The 14,916-nt window shown below is 45.7% G+C and overlaps 1 protein-coding gene across 5 annotated transcripts in view; it reads right to left on the bottom strand.

Moving 5' to 3' along the window:
• Positions 1–1,217: 1,217 nt before the first annotated feature.
• NUGGC (nuclear GTPase, germinal center associated) overlaps positions 1,218–14,916 on the bottom strand; it is a 48,656-nt gene continuing 34,957 nt past the window's right edge. For 3 of the 5 annotated variants that reach the window (XM_019965836.2, XM_019965837.2, XM_019965835.2), the window contains 7 exons: positions 12,301–12,465; positions 9,612–9,769; positions 7,766–7,910; positions 6,169–6,277; positions 5,140–5,276; positions 2,639–2,729; positions 1,218–1,472 (listed from right to left, as the gene is read on the bottom strand). In XM_019965836.2, the coding sequence (XP_019821395.2) occupies positions 1,333–1,472; positions 2,639–2,729; positions 5,140–5,276; positions 6,169–6,277; positions 7,766–7,910; positions 9,612–9,769; positions 12,301–12,465 (945 nt within the window). In that variant the 3' untranslated portion in view covers positions 1,218–1,332. The remainder of the gene's footprint in view (positions 1,473–2,638; positions 2,730–5,139; positions 5,277–6,168; positions 6,278–7,765; positions 7,911–9,611; positions 9,770–12,300; positions 12,466–14,916) is intronic. The other 2 variants (XM_019965838.2, XM_070794419.1) reach the window with 2 other exon arrangements.

Below are 14,916 nucleotides of genomic sequence, written 5' to 3'. Positions count from 1 at the left end.
AAAAATCAGAGAGAGAGACAGAGATAGCTGTATAAGAGCATTCTCTATAATATTATCTACAGTGGAGAAAAACAGCACCATCTAAACGTCCAGCAATAGAATAATGGTAAGATAAATGGTAGTATGGGCTTCCCAGGTAAAGAATCTGCCTGCCAGTGCAGGAGACACAGGATACATGAGTTTAATCCCTGCGTTGGCAAGATCCCCTGGAGAAGGAAATGGCAACCCACTCCAGCATTCTTGCCTGGAGAATTCCCATGGCCAGAGGAGCCTGGTGGGCTGCAGTCCACGGGGTCACAAAGATTTGGACATGACTTAGTGACTACACAACAGCAAAACACATCTATACATCAGAATACTGTGCAGCATTTAAAGCTGTGTTTTCGAAAACTATTCTTTTCCCTGCCCACCTCCCAGTCTTCTGAGCAACATACCTTTTCCTCTTGTCTCCTCCAGAATCAAGGGCTACCCTGAACCCCAGTCGTGATGTTTCTGATGGTAGCATTCTGCTTAATTCTAGCCAGTGTCCCATTTCCTGGGCAGATGGATCGGCTATGACTTAGAACTTGTGATGGAGTCCATGGGTCAGACCAAGAACCAAACTAGAGAGTCTTTTTTAAAATTATTATAATTGAAGTGATTATAATAACAATGATTCACAGTGTTGTGATAGTTTCTGTAGTACAGCAAGGTGAATCAGATATATATATATATGTACATATATACACACACACATATATTGTATACATATATATGTATACATACATGTATATAATATATATGCACACACATATGTGTGTATATATGTATATATTCTTTTTCATCTTCTTTAACATAATGGTTTACTACAGGATACCCTGTGCCATACAGTAGGACTTTGTTGTTTATCTGTTTTACATGTAGTATTTTGTATCTGCTAATCTCAGACCCCTAATTTCGCCCTCTTTACCCCACTTCCTCTTTGGTAACCGTAAGTTGGTTTTGATGTCTGTGAGTCTCCTTCTGTTTTGTAAATAAGTGCATCTGTGTCATATTTTAGACTCCACAAATAAGTTTTTCACTCTTTAGGTATTTTTCTTCGGTGAGGCACAAGTTTCTCATCCCTAAAACTTTAGAACTTCCTGAGGGTTTCATTGGCAATAGAATAAAAATGAAATGATGTGTTCTGTACTCGACTTTATGCCAAAAGTAACCATATACGGATTTTCTATTGCCTATAAAGTTCCCAAAGTTGGGTGATGTTCTTTATTAGCTTTTAACCAACACAAGTAAATCTGATTGTCTCTAGGCTGGTATTCCATCCCCTTGGGGCTAAGCCCCAAGAATTAAATCTTATGTTTTTGGGGGGCCAGCTTTGCTGGGGGACATTCTCAGAAGGAAGTTTTGCATGCCCCTCCGCAGCACTGCATTCTCAGCAACCTCTCTCAGGCTTCTGTGCAGCTTCTCCATCTCCTTGTATTCACTTTTGACATCTACAGAAGAGTATCAGGAGTTAGTGTCCTTTTCAGAAATGTCCCCAGGAAACAGATTCCTTGAGAATCCTGTTCTGACTTGGGTCAGCTGTCCCAGAATATGAGCTCAGGAATGGAGCTTAGAGATTAGATGGTCCAATCAGTGTATTTTATGAACAACTTGATCAAACCAGGCATTGTTGCTCTTAAGGCTTATCTGATCATAGTGGGCACCTTCAAAATAAACACAAACCTACCCATAGAATGAGTCTGGGAAATCAGTGGGTCTTGACCAAGGCTTCGCAAGTGCTCAGTGGAAGGAGATACAAAGCACACCCCATGCCAGACCTCCCCCAGTCTTGTCCAGCATCTCTCTCCTACTCCACTCCCTCTCCTCCCAGCTGTCCCCATTCTAAATTCTAGTGCATTTGCTCCATTTTGGCATCTTGGGTTTTTAGCCTATGGTCTGCTACTAGATGATATCCTTGTGATGGTTAATTTTATGTCTCCACCTGTCTGAGTTACGGTGCCCAGATAGTTGGTCACACACTATTCTGGATGTTTTTGTGAGTGTATTTTTGGATGAGATTTACATTTAAATCAGTGGCCTCTGAGTAAGGCAGATTCTCCTCTGCAATGTAGGTGGGCCTCATTTAATCAGCTGAAAGTCTGCCTAGAACAAAAGGCGGGTCTTTCCTGAGCAAGAGGGAATTCTCCTGAAGACTGCTTTTAGACTTCATCTGCAGCAATGGCTCTTCCTGGTTCTCTGAAAGACTGCTCTTGGACTTGAACTGCAAGTCTTTCCTGAGTCTCCAGCCTGCTGGCCTCCCTTATCACATGGACTCATGAACCTTTCCTAGTTGCATGAGCCAGTTCCTTAAAATGAATCTCCTTATGTGTGTTTGTGTGTGTGGGAGACATACACATCCTGTTGTCCTGTTTCTCTGGAGAATCCTGACACACACAGTCCCTGTGAAGGGACAGTTCAGGCTGACCTTGGGGTTGGCTCTGGCATTGATCCAAAAGCCTCTTCAATCCCCTTTGCACCTCTATGCCCCATAGCATGACTCAGACTCCCTACCTTGAGCTGGCCAGTGATGGGAGCCAAGACTGTGACCAAGAAGGGAGACCAGAACCCTGAGGCCGTTTGTCTTGCTCCCAAGTACACAAAGGTTGTATGTATTTACCTGCAAGTTCCTTGTAGAGCCCATCCCCTGGGGACGAAGCCAGGGTCAGCATGGTAGCGATGCTGCCCTTCACCTTCTCCGTGATTCCATTCTACATGACAAAGGACAGTCATTCTGTTACGATGGTGCAGTCTCAAGGGGAAGGAATCTTATGAAAGGGACCCCACCCCATTCCCCAACCAGAGAGTGTAGGGACCAGGGTTGCTGAAACCAAAGTCAAGTCCAAGGGTGGACCCCCTGAGGATACCCTGGGTGACTAGAGTCATCAGGACAACATTTCTGAGGGGTCCCACCTGCCTTCATAGCTCCTTTCCTAGACTCGGTGATTGTACTCTGATGCTGAAGAGCCAAATCAGGAGTAATGAGGATGCAGGGAGGCATAGTGGAGGTGGGGGTTGGGGGGAGGAGAACAGATGCCACACAAGCAGAAAAAGAGGCAAAGCACTGATCATCATCCTCTTGTCCCACCGTGAGTTTAGTCACTGCCTAAATGTTTGTCGACCTCCTGCTTTTCATAACAAACCATTAATACATAACTTTCCAACTGCCTGAGATTTGTCTCCTTGCTACTCTCAGTCCTTTTATCAGCAAAAACCATTTCCTTCTTCCAACCATCTCTTGCTGAAAAACACTCGACTCTCCACTATGCTGACAGAGCCTAGTTCTGAACCTTCGCCTCCTGGCTCCAGGACATGATCTTTTCACCAATGCATTGGACCAAAGTTCTAGTCTCAGCTGCATCTGTGAACCTTGTGCTGGTGACTTTGGCCCTTAGCTTCACTGTCTGTGAGATCGGAGAACGGGAACCCTCTGTGGTCTCGCCCAGTGGCACCTTCTTGCATGTCTGTCATTTAAGATACATTTGTACATGATCAATGTGCTCATCCTTTTTCAGTGCAATTGTTTTCTTAGGCACCTGAAAGGCCAAAAGGCCAGTTTTTATGTACTCAGTGGGGATAGGCAGCTATAGAATTTGGCAGATTTTCTGCAGGTATTTGTAGGCAGCGGTAATATGTGAGATGATGGAAACTACACTGCTACTGGTAAATGAGATACCTCTTAGCCCGATCCAAGAGAAATAACATGCTTCGTGTCGTGGAGAAAGGGATTTTCCAAAACTGCGGTGATGGGAGGAGAGGAGATTGTGCATAAGAGGTTGGAGATGTTTCAGGAAGCAGGTTGGTCCAGAGGTGGACGGAAATAGCAAGGAGCTGGGTCCTTGGGAGGCTGGGAGAGGTCAGCTAAGCCTGGACTGAGGCTGATGAATTTGGAAATGCTATTGGCCAGGGAGGGGCTAGCAGTAGCTTGGACTAAAGCAAAGAATTTATATTACTTGCAGAGGAGGCTGACAAACTAACAGACCCAGGACTGGGGCTGGATGTCCGGGTGTACTTGACAGAGCACTTGGTTTCGAGGAAACTGTCAGGAACTGTCTTCTGAGAGGGGACAGAATCTCACCAAAATCTATGCCAGGTACTGTAATGAGCAGATCTATAAGAGTTGGCTGGCATTTATCTATAGGTATTTTATGTAGACAAGACATTTTCCCTCATTAAAAAAAGATCTGGGGACTTCCCTGGTGGTCCAGTGGCTAAGACTCCATGCTCCCAGTGCAGGAGGCCTGGGTTTGATACCTGGTCACGGAACTAAATCTTGCAACTAAGACTGGGTGCAGTCAAATAAATATTTTTTTTAAAAGTATGTCTTGAGATAATACTATTTCTAGAGCCAGGTTCAGAGAAGGCAATGGCACCCCACTCCAGTACTCTTGCCTGGAAAATCCCATGGATGGAGGATCCTGGTGGGCTGCAGTCCACGGGGTCGATAAGAGTCCAACACGACTGAGCGACTTCACTTTCACTTTTCACTTTCATGCATTGCAGAAGGAAATGGCAACCCACTCCAGTGTTCTTGCCTGGAGAATCCCAGGGACGGGGGAGCCTCGTGGGCTGCCGTCTATGGGGTTGCACAGAGTTGGACACAACTGAAGCAACTAAGCAGTAGCAGCAGCAGAGCTAGGTTACCTGGTCCCAAATTCCCACACTTGTAACTTGCTAGCTCTGTGACCTGTTGATACGCCTCTGTCTGCCTCAGTTTTCTCATCTGTAAAGTGGGAACGACTGTAGCACCTTATCTCACCGACTTGTTGGGGATTCAATAAGCTCATATTTGTGAAGTGCTTAGGGTCCCCTCGAGATATCACAGTGATCTTAGTGATGACTCAGGAAAGAGAAAGATGCAGGAGAGAGCTGGAGGCACTGAGTTTCTGAAGTCACAGACTGAGACAAGCGCGAGCCAGCACGTGATGGCGGTAGAAGTGGAAGCAGGGTGGAGGCTGGCCCCTACCCCGGCATCATGGGCGTCAGTCGAGCCCACTTTGCAGAAGGCATTTGGCTCTATCTGGGCTCAAACAACTACTAATTCCTCCATCTCTGCCCCTCCTTCCCGTGCTCCCCAAGGAGTCCTCTGGGACCGGAATGCAAACTGCATAAGTCGAATACCTTCAGCTGCTGGAACTGGTGCTGCATCCTTTCTTGCGCCCGTTCGAACATGCCCTCAGCCACCTGCCGGTCCACCCCTCTTCTGAGGACATCTTTCATTCTTTCACATGCTTTTTTGCCTGTGATCTGTGCGGCCTCTGGCAAAAATGACAGCCACAGTAACACCTCAACAAGGACTTGCTTAGATATCCTTAGCATCAGAAATAAAGACAAGCAAACCAACTATACATACATACACATATGCATATACATACAGACACACATATAGACACACCTGGGGCTTCCCAGGTGGCACAGTGGTTAAAAAATCTGCCTGCAATGCAGGAGAGTCAAGAGACATGGGTTCAGTCCCTGGGTGAGGAAGATCCCCAGGAGTAGGAAACAGCAACCCACTCCAGTCTTCTTGCCTGAGAAACTCCATGGACAGAGGAGCCTGGTGGACTATAATCCATAGGGTCACAAAGACTCAGACACGACTGAGCACACGTATACACAGCTACATAACCATACGTATTTGTATATATATAGTCACATATGTAGCACCATTTTATACACTGTGGAAATGGAATAACATAATACAAAAAAATCAATATTTGATCATTTTCATGTAGAAAACCTAAGGAGTAAGCAGAAGGTTACGAAATTCCAAACTCCACCTCCCACCCCAGAACAAAATCAATGGGACCAACAAGCCAAGAAAAAGTTGACAAGTGAGTTTACAGATACTTAAAATAAGAACAAGAATTCAATAAATGGCTTTTATAGTTTAATTAGCTGTGATGCAACGCAGAGAGAAGCAAGATGTCTAGATGAAGGGTGGATGGAAAGAAGTGGAAACAGATAAAAGCGGTTCATGACTGACCTCTCCCCACCCGTTTGCAATTGTTGGGTTTTAACTTGCAGACCAAGAGTGTTATGGGGGCTTAGGACATAGAAGGACAAATGCTTTAAGGAGGGAACAGCAGACAGGACGCTAAAGGAGCTGGCAGACCCCGGAGGAGGCAGAAACATTGCCCTTGGGGCCCCCACCTTCATAACAGGGCTTCAGGTCGTTCTGAACAGACGTGGTGAGAGACTCATAGATCTTCCTCTTCTTTCTGAGGATGTGTTCCTCCAGGCCTCCCAGGATGGCACTTATCTGAGAATCCACATCAACAAAAGGCCATTTGTGACAGTCCCTTGACAGAAGCAAGGCAGGGGTTTCCGAGGGCTGTACCATTTCCCCTGCCCGGGTTCCTGTTGGCTGTTCCCATCTCCTCCGCTACCAGGCTGTGAGCTCCTCCCTCACAGGCAGGAACCTTGTCTTGTCTTTTTTTTTTTTTTTTGGCCATGCTTTGTAGCATATGAGCTCTTAGTTCCCCAACCATGGATGGAACCTAGGCCACCTGCATTGGGAGCACTGAGTCTTAACCACTGGACTACCAGGGAAGTTCCAAAACTTTGTCTTAAGCATCTTTACATCCCAAAACGCTTCCTGTAGTGTCTGGTGCCTCAGACAACTCAGTAAGTATTTGCAGAGTTGGACTCAGGGGCACGCATGGTTATGGGATGGGGCATCTGTGGGAAGGGTAAGGGGGCACAGGTGATTCTTGTGTAATTTGGGCTGGGCCTGTGCTGTGGGCCTGTGCATAGTCAGGTCTTCCAAAATTCTTACACTGAAATCTTAAACCCCAATGTGATGGCTCAGATGGTAAAGAATCCGCCTGCAGTAGAAGAGACCTGGTTCAGTCCCTGGGTCGGAAAGATCCCCTGGAGAAGGAAATGACAACCCACTCCAGTATTCTTGCCTGGGGAATCCCATGGACAGAGGGGCCTAGCGGTCTAGAGTCCATGGGTTGCAAAGAGTCAGACACAACTGATTGAGCACAAATGCGGTGTGATGGCTTTAGGAGGTAGGGCCTTTGGGAGGCTTTTAGGACTCAAGATGGAGCCCTCTCAGTTGGGATGATGCCCTTTATAGAAGAGACCCTAGAGGGCTTCTGTGCCCTTCTGCCACGTAAGCACACAGCAAAAAGACAGCCACCCCTAAACCAGCAAGTGGGCCCAAGCAGACACCAAATCTGCCTGCACCTTGATCCTGTACTTCTGGCCTCCAGAATACTGAGAAATGTCTGTTGTTTGTAAGCTTCCCAGTCTATGGTATTTTGTTATAGCAGCCCAAATAGACTAAGACAGCCCAGACTAAGAAAATGAGTCCCACATAAGAGTCTTGAGGATTCAAAACTAAAAAGTAATCTGCAAAAAAATGACATTTCTTTAAACTTCACTGCCGTGGATGGTATTTCATGATATTGGCAAAAATGAAGTCAGTGAGTCTGTTAAAAGTGGATTCAAATGTTTATATAGCTAAAGACTCTTCGAAGATACTTCCTGGGAACTGAGTCTGTATGACAATCTCAGCACTTATGATTGGCTGCTTTTCAGGGGAACAAAGCTTACTGCCTCCAGGATCACTTCTCTCTCCTCCATCCTGCTATGTTCTGGATCTCATGGCATCTGTTATTAGGCCTACCCAGAGCCTAGACACTCCAAGGGAACAAGTAGGAAAAACAGGCCCTCCAAAATCCTGCTGGGAAGAAAACCACTACCTAAACTCATCGCCCTCTTCACTTTATAAGGATCTTACCTCCTGGATCAGGAAAGTCTTTTTATAGCTGTCATATTTCCAGCCATTTCTTATCCCAATTTCAGTCATCTTCTCCTGCAGAGAGAGCTTAAAAGCATCTATGTGGGGGATCAGAGCTGAACCATCAGTGGGCTTCCCAGACCTACTGAGGAAAGCAAAGTAAAATGTTAAGAGATAGCAGCAGCTATTGTGGGATTAAAACAAAGAATCAACTAGCTGGTATTCTTTTACTCATTTTTAAGAGAAGGGGGATGAGATCATTAGTTATAAAATTTCTATAATGTTCCAAGCACTGTGCTGTGCTAGGCCCTTGATATAAAACCTATGAAGTCAGTGCAATGACACCCATTTTATGGATGAGGAAATTGAAGTTTGGAAATGGTTGCTAGAATGTGTTCAAAGTCACATGGCTAGTGAGTAGCAGGGTCAGGCCTTAGACACTGATCTGTTTGACCTCAAAACTCAGAGTCCTTCTGCTACTCAAATGTTCCCACTTGAAAGGGTGGGATGAACTACACCTTAAAAGATGGGCACGGTTTGCTGTTGTTTAGTCACTGAGTCATGTCTGACTCTTAGTCACACCATGGACTGAAGCCTGCCAGGCTCCTCTGTCCATGGAATTCTCCAGGCAAAAATAGTGGAGTGGGTTGCCATTTCCTCCATGGGATCTTCCTGACCAAGGATTGAGCCCAATGTCTCCTGCATTGCAGGCGATTCTGCAGATTCTTTACCACTGAACCACCAGGAAGCCTGTGTAAGGTTTAGGGAGGTGAAAAGGAGGAGGCAGCATTCTCCCCAGGGACGACATAGTGAACTAAGTTTCAGGACATCCCAGGGGTATGAGGTGAGCAGGTGAGCAGAGAAGAGGGCAGAGGCTTGAAGTCCTAGATCTCTACCTGTGTGTCAAGGGGCCGGGGAAAGCTGTGTGATTCCTCCCAATGGCAGTGTGTTCACTTGCAAAAAGACCAGAGCCACTTCAGAGGGTTCTTGGGAGGATATGATAACATGATGCATGCAAAGTGCTTAGCATAGTTCCTGGCATGTCTCAGTTACTCTCTGCTGCCCTCAGATTGGTAAAATGGCGGGGGGCGGGGGTGGCAAGGAGGGGTGGGAAAGGCCAATTGGAGGCAGGTGGAATGTCTTGAAGTCTATTCCAAGGAATTTGGAGTTTACCCTACAGACATGTAAACAGGATGAGTGGGCATAGGTGGAATGGCATCATGAAAAACAAATTTAAAGGAAGGTTGGGGGGCAGGGAGCATTGAGCAAAAGTTGAATGGTTCAAATAGGTGGCGGGCCAGGTGAAGGATGGAGACTGAAGACAGGTGAGGAATAGAAGACTCTGTTTCTGTGGAAGGAGGTTTTGGAGGCCAAGGAAGAAGGGAAGGAGCAGGCGCTGTGAAGGCTCAGGCCCCAAACCCCATGCCATGTGTCAAAGAACAAGCAAGTCATCCTGAGCCATTTTTCCTTTTCTCACTCAGGGAAATTTATGAAGACTGTGTGTTTCCTTAAGTCCACACTCTCCAACCAAAATACCCTATCCTGGGCCCAGGTCCATAAGAAAATGGATCCCCTGCTGCCTGTAGGAGATATTTGAAAAATAACAGGAATTATAACATTAGTCTCAAAGTAGTGTCTCCAGCTGCACTCCGGGTCACCACCGGAAAATTTTAAGTAAACCCAACCAAGAAGGCTTTTGTGTTTTGCCAAAGACTGAGTTTTCCTCCTCAAGTTGCAAGCTACTCTGGACCCTTCCAGATCCCAAGAACAAATTCTTGAAGATGAGACTCTGGCCCAGGCATTCTTAGGATGTTTGTTCAGAGAGGAGCCAAATGGATTCCTTTACCTAAAAATGCGCCCAAAAATGGGATCAATCTGTTCGTAGATGGGCTGTGTGATGGCTTCATTCAGATCAATTCTCGCAAGAGTCCTGGAGGCATAGATGCCATTTTTCAGGCAAACCGCTTTCAGAGTCTGGTGAAAGCCCTGGTTTCCTCTACTCCTCTGGATAAACAGTAAGATAACAGAGTTAGTGGGTACCTAGAATTCATGGAATCAGACGTACCCTGCCTCGTGTGTGTGTGTGCACGTGCATGCTCAGTCAGTCAGACATGTCCGACTCTTTGTGACCCCATGGACTGTAGCCCACCAGGCTCCTCTGTCCAGGGGATTCTCTAGACACGAATACTGGAGTGGGTAGGTATTTTGTCTTCCAAGGGATCTTCACAACAGAGGGATCAAACACACATTCCTGCATCTCCTGCTTTGCGGTTGGATTCTTTACTACTGAGGCACCGGGGAAGCTCATTCAATTAGTCTAAATTTTAGTAAAATGAAATTATCAATAATACTTGAGTACTAGTTTAGGATCTATTGGGGATGTTTTAGTCTAGATCCCAAACACTGTAAGCAAGAATTACTGGGAAGAGTAGAGACATGATCTTCCAATTAAGCTAGTCATTATTAAGCTACACAAGAGGATAGCAGTCACACCTCTGGTCAGCAGGAGCTTCCACTCTGAGCTCCCAAAGCATCCTCTACTGTCTTTGCTCACATACAGCAGCTTCACATTTGTCTCTTTACTCATCAGGCTGCTTCGATGGATCATCAGCTGGTTGAGATTAAGCCCAGCGTCTCATCCATCATGACGTCCTCACCGTCTGGTCCTGGCATATGTCATGCTTGGTAAACATGTGTTAAATGAGCAGTTCTTAAATACAAATGTGCTCTGACTCCACTGCAAGTATGTTTCAGATTTTCCAAGCACAGCCCAGAGTTTTATATTTTTTATTAAATATTTGATAAAATGTGATTTGATGTGTATATCTTTGTCATATTTTTCCCAGAAACATAAATTCACAAATGAGAAGAAAAAAAATTATTATGAAGCTAGAGCTTTTAGAGTCAACAGATTTTAGCCGCATGGTGATTCTCAGTAGAAGAATAAGAGAATATAAAATATGTTAGCACTGACCAGAATGTCAGTAGAGGGCCTTGTGATCGGCGTTGTAGTTATTTAGTTGCTCAGTTGTGTCTGACTCTTTGCAACCCCATGGACTGTAGCCCTCCAGGCGCCTCAGTCCATGGGGATTTCCCAGGCAAGAATACTGGAGTGGGTTGCCATTTCCTCCTCCAGGGGATCTTCCCGACCCAGGGATTGAACCCAGGTCTCCTGCATTGCAGGCAGATTCTTTTACCATCTGAGCCACCAGGGAAGCACTTGTGATCATTAATCAGTGACCTATGTTTTAGGAGAATATATTTTAAGTTAATGGCTGTTGTAGCATGGTACAACTGGCAGCATACTATATCTACCCACATCTATCTATCCTGTCTAGCTATCTGTATTTTAATATTCTGCCATTTCTCCTAATATTATAAAATGAGCATTTCCTGAATTCATTGCAAATACTTCCAAAAAATATTTTAACAACCACATAATATCATATGGATGCATCATAATGCACTTAACCATTCTCTTATCACTAGACATTTAGGTTATTTTACTATATCATATAACGTTATGATGTTAGTATATACATATCTGCCCAAATGTCTGATCACAAAGGCAAGTTGCTTATCCAATAGGAACTGCCCAGGTGTGTCTAGTCCAGAGAAAGAAGCCATTGAAGGGCTAAGGAGAGAGGGGATAGTTCCTAGGATAGAGCCCTAGTGACAGCTGAAGATACCTGATGCTGCTCCTTCCTCCCCAGGTACGTCATCTCAGAGGACTGGTCCCCACTTCCTGCCTTCACTTGCTCAGCACCCACTTACTCATTCACTGTTTTGATCTGGGATCTTCTACCATCCTATGGAAACAGTTCTCCCTAGGGTCACTTAGTTACCTATTGCTATGAAACCAGTTACCCCAAACTTCATGGCTTAAACAACAATACACATTTCTTATCTCCCATCCCTTGTTGTTCAGTTGCTAAGTCGTGTCTGATTCTGCAGCCCCATGGACTGCAGCACACCAGACTCCTCTATCCTCCACTATCTCCCAGAGTTCACTCAAATTCATGTCTGTTGAGTCGGTGATGCTATCTAACCATCTCCTCCTCCTAGCCATCCCTTAGAAACCACGCATAACTAATTAAAAGATAAAACAACAATTTGTACGCCAAGTGAGAGATTACAGGATGCTTTCTTATTGTGTATCTAATTGATACTTACATCAACCCTGTGAAACAGACTAGACAAGTATTTATCATCCCCATTTTATAGAAGAAAAATCCAACAGGCTTAAGTGGGTTTAGGGCCTCACCCAGGCCTACAGAAAGGGTGTTTGGTGGGGCTGGCATTCAAAGCAAGACCCTCAGATCCTAAGTCCCCCTAACCATGTACCTTTCCCTGCGTCCTTGCAACGCATAGTCAAACAGTTACTCAATATGCTTTCCTGTGTGCAATTTTCACTCTCTCCCAATCTCTTCTAGCTCTTTATTTCTCTGGAAAGCAATGGGATAGTAGAAAAGTAGGCAAGGGATCAGACAGACCTCACCAAATATCATGGTTTTTCCCTTTAGGGGGTCACTCACCACCAGGCACGCCCCAAGGATGCGTCGGTAGGAACTCCTGGCGTTCCAGATCCCTTCTTGCAGGGGCCGCGCTATGTGGGCGAAACACTGGTCAATGGCCTTCTCCAGCAACTGTATCTTCTCTTCCACAAATCTCCGCAGGCCACTCATGTGCAAGTATTCATTCTAGGGACAAGGACCATCAGGAGCGTGAGGCTATGCCCTCCCTATAGGCATCGGCTTTTCCAGGTCTGCTTCCTCTGAGCCTGTGCAGATTGAGCTTGAGCTAATCACCCACAGTGGACTTCGCCCCATCGCCCAGTAAAGCATCCTCCAGTCCACAGATCTCCTTAAGTTTTGTGGGATTGGCACACGTATGTGCTTAGTCTCTAAGTTGTGTCTGACTCTTTGCAACCCCATGGACTGTCTCCTGCCAGGCTCTTCTGTCCTTGGGATTTCCAAGGCATGAATACTGGAGTGAGTTGCCATTTCCTTCTCTAGGAGCTCTTCCTAACCCAATGGTCAAACCTTAATCTTCTACACTGGCAGCAGATTCTTTACCATCTGAGCCACCGGGGAAGCCACTTGTGAGATTGGAGAACAGAACAAATATATGCCTCCTACAACTTATTTTAGTGGTATAATCCACTAGGCTATTGGAAAGAGTAAATATTTTTAAAAATCCAGCCATTATTAAAAGAGATGTTTTCCAATGACATCTGATTTGACAGATATTTAATGAACTTGGTGCAGTTTGGGAGGATAGGATTTCTCAAATTTGTGTGAGAAAAAATGTGCATAGAACTCACTGGGCAAGTTGGTTCAAACCCGAGCACCTGGGATTCTATGCTTCTATCAAGTCCCAGGCTAACAGTGACCTTCTGGAATAAATAACAGAGCTATAGGACCACTAAAATAAAGACTTGGTTCCTGCTTCAAAGGAGAACAGCCTAATCAGGGAAGAAATGTCAGTTCAGATATACAAGGGAGTGACCACCAGAGGCTGTCTTGACCTCTAGGTTCCAAACTGGGAACTTTGTAGTGCCTGCCCCTGTATGAGAACCCTGGAGACCATGCAGTGTCCACCTGCAGTGGAAAGAAGCCACACTCCTTAGCTCAGCACTTAAGGCCCTTCTTGGCCAGAACTCAACCAATTTCTCCAGCATCGCCAGCTCTCTCTTTGCCCAAAAGGTCCTCCCGTGTAGCTGCCCATGAACTTGCTGCCGTTCCCCAAATGTGCCATCCTTCTGGCTGTGCACAGGCTCTGCCCACGTTCTTGTCCTCCCAGAAAAAGTTCAAAAGGCACTTCTCATGTCACGCTGTCCCTGACTCCCCAGCAGAGTTGGGGTGAGCAGAGTTGGGGTGCCCTTGCCTGGGCTCCCGTTGCACTTGGCACACCCCTGCTGTGCTGTATCTCCCTCAGGCCATGTGTCTCCCTGCTCTGGGCCAGGACCCTGCTGAGGAGACAGACTGTTATTCGTGCTTGTTTACTCCAGGCATGGCACGGGGAGTGCAGTCCATATACGTTTGTGGAATGAGTGAGTGGCATGGAGAAATGGCTGGATAGCATAGGATTTTAAATTCTATTCCAAACCGGATGACAGAAACAGCTCTTGCATTGAGGTGAGAGTTTCCATGGATGACTTATCATCCCTGAATCCTCAAGGGCATTGTCTGTGAACTAAGTGGAATGGAGCTGAATGATCCTGAAAATAGCCTCAAACTTCTACATTCTGAGTCTCAGAATAGATGAGTTTCAGAACTCTATGGAAACTATCCCATTTCAGGCATGCCCTGGGAAGTTTCAGAGTTTTCACTAGTTAGAATTCTATGCTGTAGCTCACCAGGCTCCTCTGTCCATGGAATTCTCCAGGTAAGAATACTGGAGTGGGTTGCGATTCCCTTCTCCAGGTGATCTTCCTGACCTAGGGATCGAACTCCGGTCTCCTGTGTTGCAGACAGATTCTTTACCACCTGAGCCACGAGGGAAGCCCCAGAATTCTATAAGCAGGACTTTTTTCTCAGAGTGCTTGCTGGGTTCTTTGAAATTTGTGGTGTCGCTGGTAAGCAAATGAAAGAAGAAAGAAGTCATGAAAGGGAACGCAGCAGGCAAGATTCTCACAATGGCTCACTCTCAACGAATCTTTATTGAAGAAGGAAAGAAAGATAAGAAGCAGAAGGGCTGGGAATGAAAAAGCTGGGAATAAAAAAAGGGAAAAAGGCTGACATCTACAATGAATAAATGCAGGACTCATTCAGCATTGAGATTGTCATAATCAACTTCCTATTGATTTGTAAAAATAAAGGTGAGATCCCTGTTCATTTAAAAACAGTAACTGGACTTTTCTGGGGGTCCGGTGGTTGAGAATCCACCTGCCAATGCAGGGGACATGGGGTTAATCCCTGGTCTGAGAAGATTCCACAGGCCACAGAGCAACTAAGCCCGAGCACCACAACTACTATAGCCGGTGCTCTGGGGCCTGGGAACCCCAAGAGAAGCCACTCAACGGAAAGCCTTCACACCCCAACTAAGAGCGTACCCTTGCTTGCCACACCTAGACAAACGCCAGTGCACGGCTGTGAAGACCCAGCACAACCAAAAATGAAATTAATTAATTTTAAAAATATAAAATAAAA

The sequence above is a fragment of the Bos indicus genome, chromosome 8 (assembly GCF_029378745.1).
Source record: "Bos indicus isolate NIAB-ARS_2022 breed Sahiwal x Tharparkar chromosome 8, NIAB-ARS_B.indTharparkar_mat_pri_1.0, whole genome shotgun sequence".
Taxonomy (NCBI): Eukaryota; Metazoa; Chordata; class Mammalia; order Artiodactyla; family Bovidae; genus Bos; species Bos indicus.
Note: the sequence above shows the minus strand (reverse complement) of the source record. Positions and strands in the feature narration are given on the sequence as shown.